The sequence below is a fragment of the Scophthalmus maximus genome, chromosome 12, assembly GCF_022379125.1.
Source record: "Scophthalmus maximus strain ysfricsl-2021 chromosome 12, ASM2237912v1, whole genome shotgun sequence".
Lineage (NCBI taxonomy): Eukaryota > Metazoa > Chordata > Actinopteri > Pleuronectiformes > Scophthalmidae > Scophthalmus > Scophthalmus maximus.
Window position 1 is genome coordinate 10,601,808 of NC_061526.1, and position 11,494 is coordinate 10,613,301.

Below are 11,494 nucleotides of genomic sequence, written 5' to 3' on the forward strand. Positions count from 1 at the left end.
AAAGTCATCAACAATAACAAAGAGAGAGAGAGACAAGCTTACTCCAAAGTTGCTCACTCCACCTTTAAATGTTGTTGTTTTTTGCATCCCAGCCACCATAAATTCTTCCAAATAATTATATTGTTTCACAGTAGTGATTATGTGAGCAGGACAGGTTCTGCAAATAAAATTATGCTAATTTTTTACATTTAAATCATCTTCATCTTTATTAACATGTTGTAAGTTTTACTCTGAAAGTGTTGAGGTCTAGAGGCCTCCTGCCCTCTGCTGGCCGAAGAAATGTACATGACAAAACCCCCTTTGACCACATCCTTGAGTGATGTTGCACACGCACACACACACACACACGCACACGCACACACACACATGCACATGCTTGTGCTGCATAAGTGCATGAAACAAGACAAACTCAAGGATGTGGTAATCAGTTGACCTGGTACACACATATACACACACACGCTCTGTTACATGAGTGCTAACTGCACTGCCCCTTCTGTGGTTCCTTTTGATGCTGCTACAGGTTTTCTGAAGCTGTAGTGTATCAGTAACAAGGTCAAAGGCACAGTGTTCTCTCACTTACGTGCTCATATTGAAAGATGATTAGCCTTTTCATTGTCTTCAGTTCTGCTCTGACTTTTCTCTCTACCTTTGTCTTCTGAATTTGTTTTTCCACTTAAAGGAGCCAATCAACAAAAACAAAAATGAAAAAGTACCAATCACAATCGTTGATACATTCACTCAAACTTAAAATGATTCAACAAAACGGAAAAAGAAACATGTCATTTTAGTATGTTGTTGCTCATTTCAGACCAGTACAGCGTTAAGGACTATGTTATCATGTTACAGGTATTTATTATGTCTGTGTAGGCAGATGCATGTCTTTCCATTGCGATGTCCAAGACGAACTTCAACCACTTCAGTGTCAAACTTGTTCCGTTTAAATTGTTTCCACTTCATCAGTATTCATTTGCATTATCTGGCATAGGATTTAAGCAAAGTACTGTCTTTTTTTTTGCCAGGTAAAAAAATCTACTGCATATGAAGAATAAAATACATGAGCTTTCAAGTAAACACGGGCCTTGGTGTGACCCAGCACTGCTCGCATGTTATTGAAATTATGCAGGTTTGGCCACAACTACTGAATATTTTTTTGTTTTTATCGATCTGACATCTAATAACTTAGGTCATTATATGTTTTTAAAATCTGAAATCGACAGATTCCAAGATTTTCAGACTGCTTGCTTTGGCTTAAGATATCAGTTTTTAAATTATATAAAATGTAGACAAGCAGCAAATCTTCACATTCGAGAAGCTGGTCCCAGAGAATGTCTTTTTTTATTGTTAATTATTATTTCATTTTTTCTGTCAATTGACTCATATAATCAGTTCTTTCAACACTGTATCCGAGTGTTCACATATGGAATTTGTTTTTAAACCAGAGTGAAAAGTGCTTTACAAACTGAGGGAACAAAAAAAAGATTTTATGTTATACTTCCCACCCCTCTTCCAGACAGAACAGATAATCTGAGCTTTTATCTCTGTTGTCGTTATACTGACATCTTCTTTGAGCAGCGTTGTCACAGACAAATACAGTGATAAAAAGAAAGAAGAAAAAACAGGTGTGTCATCTTCTCTCACTGTATTTTTACTCCGCTCGCGCATGTTTTTCCCTCGGCTCTCAGCATTATGTAACTTCATGTCAGATGTGGTCTTACTGTGGTCCTAGAATAGCTATGATGAGCCGTCCGCAACAATAAGATATGAGCCCCAGTGATATTGACAGTGACAGCCGGCAGAGTCAGCACACTCTGACATTAATAAGCGTATTGTGTTGTTGTTAGTGTGTGTTTTAACAGTCACAATAATCGTTTGTGTTTATAAAAGTTTTGCGGTGCAGATGCAGTCACGCATGGAAACGCCGCCTCTTACTTTTACCAAAGCGATGGTGATTGACCCGATCTGTCGACTCGCTCTGGGAGTACCAAGAGATGAGAACATGTTATTTTAGACACTGTGCGTGTGCGCGTGTGTGTGCGTGTGTGCGGGTGGACTCAGTCGCCTACATTGTGTGGTGCCGCTTGCTACCGCACTACATATAGACAAGAGGCATGTAGCAGCAGATTTTCTCATGGTGTGCTCTGCTGTGATGTGAGGAGAATGCAGAGCAGCAGTAGTGGGGCTCACAGCCATGAACTCGTGTTGTTATTTAACTGTGTTTATCAAAGAGTAATACGAATGAGTTTTACGAATACAAATTTTAAGCAAGCACAAAACGTCTTAAACAAAGAAACACCTGATCAACCACAGGAATGTCAAATTAAAAGTATCAATTCCAAACTGTTATTTTTTTGTTTTTTTATGTGTGTTTGTAGGACCTCAACAAGCGTCTGTCACTGCCAGCTGACATCCGAATTCCCGACGGTTACCTGGAGAAGCTGCAGCTCAGCAGTCCACCCTTCGACCAGCCGCTCAGCCGACGCTCCCGCCGAGCTTCGCTGGTCAGTGAATGTGTGTGTGTGTGTGTGTGTGTGTGTATGTGTGTGTGTGTGTGTGTGTGTGTGTGTGTGTGTGTGTGTGTGTGTGTGTGTGTGTTTGGCTACCTCTGTGTGTGCCACCTTTATTGCCCTGTGGTGCACGCAGTCCTGTTACCAGACTCCTGCCTATGCTGGTTACCATGGCAACTGGCCTAGTGTGCATCTAGGAGAGTTTAATCTGGAGTCAGAAGTACTCAACCTTTCCTTTTTCAGCCTATCAAATAAGATCAACATATGCAACTGCGGTGGCATTGCGCAGCTTTGTCGCAGTCTGCTGGTGACGAGGACGTTAATTTACATTAGACATTTGCAAACAATGTCTGGTTGTTTCTAAAGGATCAAATGAAACTAATATATACATTAAAAAAAATTAAGTAGGTATTGAGGATTTATTAGTTGGCATTTTGGTTTGGGTGATGTAAACAGGAAGTATATTGTTTCTATGGATTCCCAGTGAACTACAACTCAAGCCTTGTTTTTTTCTTAGCCTTTGTCTATTTACATTTTTGGCAAATTAGCACCATGAAGACTTTGCCGAATTAGTTATTAGCAGTTCCTGTTTTCAGGTTCTGGCAAGTTCTAGAGTAAACAGTTTTCCCCCTCGTGAAGTAGATTTCTGGACATCAGACATCAGTGACGAAGATACCACATGAAAATCTGTGTGGTCACATTGCAGTAGTAGTTCTGAAGCAAATTGCGGGCAGCAAGTACCTCAATTGCCTCACAGTTTGAAATAAGTTTTGAACTTATTTGCAGATTTATCTAAAGTTTTGGAACAACTCCAGTTCCTGAATCTCAAAATAAAATGACCAGTAAAAAAATCACATATTCTGCATATTCCTGAAACCAAAATGAGCCTAAATCCTGTTATAGCTGCCTCATTACTGATAATGTAATTTATGCTTAATCCTGCCTTTTTTTCTGCCTTTACCTCAGTCGGAGATTGGTTTTGGGAAGTTGGAGACGTACATTAAGCTGGACAAGCTGGGAGAGGTGAGCAGGAGCTTGAAATCTCATCAGACGAACCAATAAAAAAAATAATTTTCTTAAATCAGTGATATTGAGCCAGCATTGTATATTGCTTCTAGGGAACCTACGCGACAGTGTTTAAAGGACGCAGTAAGCTCACAGACAACCTGGTGGCATTGAAGGAGATCAGGTTGGAGCACGAGGAGGGAGCACCGTGCACTGCCATCAGAGAAGGTGATCTGCTTTTGTCAGCTAGATTTCTTACAACGATCACAGACCGGATGTTGAACTGTATCTTATCCCATTTGCAAATTAACATTTAAAAAGACGTGTTCAAACTTAATATAAGGGAAGAAGGTTAAACAAACATTTAAAACAATAAAAAATACATTTCCCATTCTGTATTTTGATAACATTTGTCAATTCATTTTCTTTAATTCTATTTTTTTGTTTGAACTGAAGTCAAGTCATGGGTTATATCATTAAAAAAAATCATATTGTGTGTTTTTCTTCTGTGTAAACATCCGTCTCTGTCTTCGTAGTGTCGTTACTGAAGGACCTCAAACACGCCAACATCGTGACGTTGCACGACATCGTTCACACTGAGAAGAGCCTCACACTCGTATTCGAGTACCTGGTAGGGCTCATTGTTTCCTTATGATCTCAGTGCATCATAGGATGTTTTTTTTCTCAAAAATACATTTATATGCATTTCTATTGTTTATCCTCAATTGTATTTACATGCATTCGTCAAAGTTAAATATTCCCCTAACTTTTTCCACCAGGTTTATTTATTCCTACTGATTTAAACACAGCATAGAAAACCATGAATTCTATGAAGCTAATTCATTACAGTGGATGAGAAGATGGCACGTCAGGTTGTCAGCTTTTGTTTTACCTGTTCGGGAACAACAACAGAGCAGATCTCTTCATGAGACTGAGATAAAAGGATTTGGAAATGATCTACAGTGATGTCAAAGTAGAAGGCAGTAAGGGGAAAGGGAGCTGAAACATTAACATAAAAATCCATAGCACGTATAAAACAAAAAGAAAGACAAGGGGAAACCTATTTAAAAAAAATTGGTTGAGGTGTTTTTGTATCCAATGTACTGTGTGCGCCTGATAGTGTCATCTTTTTCCTGTAGGATAAGGATCTGAAACAGTACATGGACGACTGTGGAAACATAATGAGCATGCACAATGTGAAGGTGAGGACAACCCTCGAACAATCACCTCGTCAGTTGCCTGTTTGACCAAATAGTCCCAGCAACTTAACTCAAGGAGTGGAAGTCTCCCGAGTACATTTCTGTTTGCTGAAGAGCTGCGAAAATCAGGCCCAAAGGGAGTGTGTGGGACACGGTTTTGCACACGATCAGGCTTATTAATAACTTCTGATATTTTGTTCATGCCTTTCCAGATCTTCCTGTTCCAAATATTGCGAGGGCTGTCGTACTGTCACAAGAGGAAAGTTCTCCACAGGGACCTGAAACCTCAAAACCTCCTTATTAATGAGAAGGGAGAGCTCAAACTGGCTGATTTTGGTACGAGGACCAGCAGCAGCAGCTGGTGTTTTCTTTAGTCTAGTGGAGTATAGAAGAGCAGGAGCCTCCCTGTTGCCCTTAGAGTAAATTAAGAATTTAGACACTACCTGTATGAAAATGCATTTGATTATTTAAAAAACCTTTTGTGCTATGGTCGGTTGGCAGGTCTTGCGAGGGCCAAGTCTGTCCCAACTAAAACCTACTCCAACGAGGTGGTGACTCTTTGGTACCGGCCTCCTGATGTTCTGCTGGGATCCTCGGAGTATTCAACACAGATTGACATGTGGTGCGAGCCTCACAACAACCATGCAACTACACATTTTTATTTTCATACTAGATATGTATATGTTAGCAATACATCAAATGACTGTGAAATTTTAAAGGTTTCTATTATTTATACAAACTCAGACCGAGAGTGCAGTTCCCCCTCATCTGTACAAAGTGTTTTAGCGTCTGTTAGTTCAACGTTTTTGTTTTTGCTGCTTACAGCTTTGCAGTTCTGAATAACCCTCACAGCTCCCTGTCTAACACTTAACAACAGACACAGATAATCAGTGACGAGCTAATTAGTGAACATTTAGCAAGAATTGTGAACCATTTCCCCTGGTTGGTTGACACAACACAGGAAAGGGGGGAGTTAATATTGCACGTTTAATTCATTTACCCAACTGAATGCCAGGTAATGATATGACTGTGCAGCTTGTTCTTGTACCGTGCAGATATGACCAGTCCATTATTTGTTGAGTTGATCAACAAAACTATAATCAGGGGGATTTTGTTTGAATCAAGAGTCAAGTCAAAACACCAAACATTTGAGTTAGCTTCTGAATTTTTTTTTTTTTAACTTTTTCATGTAATATTATTGTATAACATTTTTCTTTTAATCATAGAAAATGGCCACTGGTAGCTTGTAAGGGAATCCATGTCTGTTTTTGAATATTTTTATACTCAAAGGAATGAATCTAATAGTCCAAAAAGTGATCAGATGTGATTATTGTGTGTCTGCAGGGGGGTTGGTTGTATATTCTATGAGATGGCTGCAGGTCGGCCGCTGTTCCCCGGCTCCACCGTGGAGGACGAGCTCCACCTCATCTACAGACTGCTGGGTGAGAAAACGCCTGCCGGACTGCATCACCACGGCAACCCAAATGTTTCACCACAGATTATTACCGCTTGAGCAGAACATGGAAACACACTGTATGTCTGGTTTGCTGTGACTCTGTGACTTCAGGCACACCCACAGAGGAGAACTGGCCGGGAATCTCCTCCATCGAAGAATTCAAATCCTACAACTTCCCCAAATACAAACAGCAGCCATTAATCAACCACGCTCCCAGGTGTGTGTGTGCGCGCGCTGCACGTGTATGTGTGCTGTACGTGTATGTGTGCTGTACGTGTGTGTGTGTGTGTGTGTGTGTGTGTGTGTGTGTGTGTGTGTGTGTGTGTGTGTGTGTGTGTGTGTGTGTGTGTGTGTGTGTGTGTGTGTGTGTGTGTGTGTGTGTGTGTGTGCCACTAGCAGGAAATCCTGTGGAACATTTTGGTGACGGCTGTCCACTTCCTCCTCCCATGAGCCCCCCACATTCCCATCAGCCTCTGCTGCACGCAAATATTAAACTCTTCCTCCTTTCTCCTCTAGGCTGGACAGCGAGGGCATCGAGCTGCTGCTGGCATTTCTCAGAGTGAGTATTCGCGTCCTTTCATATTACCCAGAATGCTCTTCACTGGAAAAAGGGCAAATTTTTGTATATTCTCTTTTTTGTTTTTGTTTTGTAAATTAAATGCATAAGAGCAAACAGACTATTATGGAATATGCACTATATTTCTTCAGAAGCAGATTTTGCTATAGTTATTATATTGATAAGTACAAATATTATGTGTTTTTATTAGTGTTGAAGGTATCATGTGGTTTCATTTTCAAACATGATAATCAGCATATGCATAAAGTTATGATTGTCATCACAGCAATTTAAAAATGGTTATAATGGTTTAATGTGTCGACCATGAACTGCAATAGTATGCTCAATCTATTTTGTCTCTCTCTCTTTCACATAATATTGTGTTATTTTTAAATAGTGATTAATATATAACTGACAAACACATTTATTTTCCTTTCTTTTATGGTAGAACTGTCTGACATGGAAAGATTTGATTTTGGAGACATTATTGCCTTCAGTACCAGTTGTAGACAGCATGAAGCACATTACTGTTGTTGTTGTCTGAGCTATGAGTGTAGACACAACAAACCACCAAAGCATTATCTATCTGGATGGCGGATATTTCCTGTTTCCACACAGTACGAATCCAAGAAGAGGATTTCAGCGGAAGAAGCGATGAAGCATTCCCACTTCAGGCAGCTTGGAATGAAAGTCCATACACTGCCTGAGAGTAAGTGCAGGCTCGAGATGATAGAGCTGCTGTCTGTCTTTCCTGGTTCTTTCTTACTGTGTGATGTTTTTTATACTTTCTTACCATTTTCTGTAGATTGAATCTCACCTATGTGTCTTAGGTGTATCAATATTCACATTGAAAGAAGTGCAGCTGCAGAAAGACCCTGGCTATAGGAACTCCTCGTACCCAGAGTCAGGTGGGTGGGGAACTCATGTAGCTGCTTGTGCGCTTCACTTCGTTTCATCACCAGATAAAGACATACATTTTTCTTACAATAAGATCATGTGACCTCCTTCGCAACGTAGGTGATAGGAGGCTGATGGAAGCTCACAGGCTTCTTTGAAACACACAAGAGGCAACATGAATAAATCAATGGTCAAATCCTAAGCAATTTAGGGCTTTATATACTGACTTTTAGTTTGTTGTGTGGTCCCAGCTCTAAGAACATCTGAATCCTACATTTCCCAAAATGCATCTTAATGGCATCTTTATTTAGACCCTTATTTTCCCCATTATTATGCCCACTTCCTGAAAACCTGACACTTCCTTTTTATTAGGCAGGCCTGTTCTGTGTTTTTTTAAAGGGCAAACCCCATATAACCCGGATGATGTCTTTTTAAATTCTATATATGATTATATTAATTATTATTATTATTAGATTATTCCTCAGAACCACAGAGGACATTATACACTTGTATTCACAGTCTGAGAGATGCTCCTTGATAATAATATAAAGCAAATACATTATGGGTATTGTATTCCTCAAATCCTTTTCTTCCAGGCAACGGCAAGATCAACCGGAGACAGAGCATGCTCTTCTAATGTTCAGTGAAGAGGATGGTCCAACTTCATCATCACTTCCAATCAGTCTCTCGCATGAGCCCACCTCCTTTTATAGTGACACCCCTCCAACTACCTGCACACGCACACACACAAACACGCACACACACATCTGAGCGAGTGACTCTGGGTTGAATCTAATTGGAGACTGTGTTTATTTATTGGGGCGGGGTGAGATTGAATATTTTTGCTGCTAAACTACTACTGTCTGTATTTAACACACTGTGTGTGTGCCTGTGCATGTGTGTGCGCGTGTGTACATGATGTGAACTCGAGACGCCATGCACAGTAAAACAGTCAGTAAGGTTAATATTTCCTTTTCTTCTGACTGCGATTTTCTGGCTTCGTTTGAGTAAGAATTCCACTGATGTTAATGTCGACGCTGTGATCCAAGTTGTTGTTCTTGTTGTCGTGCTTGGAGACCGAACGCATCAGTTTCTTCAGAATTTCTTCTTTTTTTTATAAATATGTATATCTATATAAATATATATATTTGGAGTTTATGTTTAGTTTTTTCTTCGGGCTTCCGTGACTGAACTCTACAGCATTTCCAGTTTTAGAAAGAATGGGACAGTTAGATGGTCTTGGTTGGGTAAGAAACATATCCTCCGGATTCCGTATCAACAGTTTTCCGAAACATTTCCGATGGACTGTGTTTGGAGGGGTCCAGCTGGTCTCAAGTGGTTACATTGAAGATCAGAATGCAAGGACTGTGATTGGACAGTGGCAACAGTTTTTAGCTGAGGGTTAAAGAAGCACATGGAGTCCAGTTGAGCTGGGATAACCTAAAACCAACTTTCGGTTCTTTTTAAACCATTCTGGCTCAGCAACAGCACCGAGCCTGAGGAGCAGGGGAAGGCACACAGTTGGGAACACGAGCAGAAAGCGCGGATGAAACAGGAGGAATACTGGAGCTGAACAGAAAATCATGTGATATCCCACAGGAAGCCAGCAAGCCTTCTGTAAAACTCCTCACCACAACTTTTTTTTTTTTTCAAGCTTCAACTTCTCGCTCTCACTGCAGTAACTCTTTGTTTTTAACTCGCACTTCAGTGTGGTGTTTTGGAATCAGGGACCCGGGCCCTTGACACGGCTGGATTTACCCAACAGTTGTAAGATGTGTACTCTGTATCTGTGAACTTTGACCTCTCCTTGTGAAACAACAATGTCACTGTGGCATGTTTTCAGGGGGGGGGGGGTGTAGCAGGGATCGGGGTGGTATGCTTAAAAGCAAAATGGTTGTTTTAAACTTGACGTCGGACCACCGCTCTCTCTCACCAGCTTTTGTACACAAGACAAAAATAGAAAGATTTCAAATTGAAATTGAAGATTTATCTGCCCGCTGTGTTATTTGCAACTGACAGTGATGCTACAGATGCAGCATCTTGAAAAGTCTCACTTTTGACTGCATGTTTACTGGAAGGAGATCTCCCCAACACTTAAAACATGTTTCAGTGGTGTGCCTTGCATTCCTGCTTTAATTTAGTTGCTTATTTTTCTTATGGCTGTGGTTCAAACAGGTGTAGGCACATGGTATCAAGATATGGTATGACCAGCAGCTGTCCAGTAATCACTTTAAAGGAATAGTTCTGACAAAAGCTCTTGTTCACGTTATTCGCCAGTATCACTTGACAAGATTGATATTGCTCCCATAATCTGTACGATAATTATGAAGCAGCAGTTGGCAGAGAATTAGCTTGGCACCTCCAAAACTCACATGCTAACATGTATTATCTCGCGTGTCAGTGTGACTCACAGTGACTCCCTGTAGAAATAGTCTAGCGTATAAACCACATCTTGGCCTTTTTGTCTTGTATCAATCTTCTTGTAAAAAAAAAAAAATTGTGAACATTGTGTGTTAGCTGGAGGTTCAGCCACACAAAATCCATCACGGAAAAGGCAGCGACCAATTTGTCTTTACAGTGTCGCCCAAAAGACAACCAGCTAACTGCAGTGACTTGGCTTCGGCACTTAATAAAGCAGGGATGCATTGAAGATCACAGATTGAACATGTAGGTGTGAGTATCAGAGGGACAATAAGTTTGAGATTTCTGTGTAAATGTTCAGCAAAATGGCTGCAGAACATTTACATGGAATTTTTATTGTTCGTATTAAACTTATTGTTCGTTGAGATTTAAAGGATGCGCAACAACACTAGAGTTACAGTAAGTGATCGGGTAGAACATGTCAGAGAAGTGCTGGAAACACTACTAATGCTCGATAAACTCATTAACAACTGAGGTGGTGAATGAAATAAACATGGATTTAAACACAGTTTGCAGCTAATAGTGTAATAATCCTGTGATCATGAAGTATTGACTGGTATTTCTGATGCCGAGGAGGTTATGTTTTCATTGCCATTTGTTTCTTTGTCCGTCTGTTCGCAGGAATACTCAAAAACTACCAACCCAATTTTCATGAGATTTAGTAGAGGAGTGGGGGCATTACCCAAGGAAAAAACCCATACAATTTTGTATTGTATTGTCTTAAAGTGGCGGGATGGGACGTTAGCCTTGGCCAAGGTATGCCCTCTCCAAACACTTCTACTTTGTTCAGCGAACCTGTGACATTTTTTTCCTTTCATAATCAGAAGCTCAATGAATGAGCTCATAATTAGATCAATGAAAGATCAACAAAAACTGAAGATCCTGTAAATGGTTGATATTTCAAATAATGCAACGGTTATTGTCTTCACATGACAAAAGTCATACTAATGGTAGAAATCCTGTATTACTGTACACTGCCCCAGTTTTCTAGCTTTAAAATGAGGAGCCAATTTCTTCCCCTCATATTATATTACAAGTACTGTATCTGCAGATTTGGATGCTTCGTTTCCCTGACATCAACAATCTAAGATTATTCCAATATTAACAGCAAACTGTGTTTCACCTAATAGAACGTTTTGTACACAAACAGCATTAGCATGCATGAAAGGAGATTTCTACAATGGCAAAATATTTATCATTGTAAAACTGTTTTTCAAATGTATGAATGACCTGAATTTATGTGAACATGTCTGAACGTGTGTGTGTGCGTATGTGTGTGTGTGTGTTTACGTGTGCCTGATGCATGTAAGGCCTGCTGTGTTGTGAATACGACCTCTGAAACATTGAGCTGCCGATGTTGGTGTGTGACTCTTTTTACTGGAACTATTTATTTCTCATAACCATCGAAAGTAAATTGAATCTGTTTCATAAAACAGTTTGTGCAGCAGTCATTCTG

General features: G+C 40.1%; 1 protein-coding gene across 1 annotated transcript in view; it reads left to right on the top strand.

Moving 5' to 3' along the window:
• Positions 1 to 11,473, top strand: part of LOC118286612 (cyclin-dependent kinase 17) — a 39,618-nt gene extending 28,145 nt beyond the window's left edge. The window contains exons 5-17 of the mRNA XM_035611180.2: positions 2,373 to 2,498; positions 3,471 to 3,527; positions 3,623 to 3,737; positions 4,046 to 4,140; positions 4,649 to 4,711; positions 4,921 to 5,044; positions 5,210 to 5,330; positions 6,053 to 6,150; positions 6,276 to 6,381; positions 6,681 to 6,723; positions 7,339 to 7,429; positions 7,551 to 7,628; positions 8,214 to 11,473. Of these exons, the coding sequence (XP_035467073.1) occupies positions 2,373 to 2,498; positions 3,471 to 3,527; positions 3,623 to 3,737; positions 4,046 to 4,140; positions 4,649 to 4,711; positions 4,921 to 5,044; positions 5,210 to 5,330; positions 6,053 to 6,150; positions 6,276 to 6,381; positions 6,681 to 6,723; positions 7,339 to 7,429; positions 7,551 to 7,628; positions 8,214 to 8,254 (1,158 nt within the window). The 3' untranslated portion in view covers positions 8,255 to 11,473. The remainder of the gene's footprint in view (positions 1 to 2,372; positions 2,499 to 3,470; positions 3,528 to 3,622; positions 3,738 to 4,045; positions 4,141 to 4,648; positions 4,712 to 4,920; positions 5,045 to 5,209; positions 5,331 to 6,052; positions 6,151 to 6,275; positions 6,382 to 6,680; positions 6,724 to 7,338; positions 7,430 to 7,550; positions 7,629 to 8,213) is intronic.
• The last annotated feature ends 21 nt before the right edge of the window (positions 11,474 to 11,494 follow it).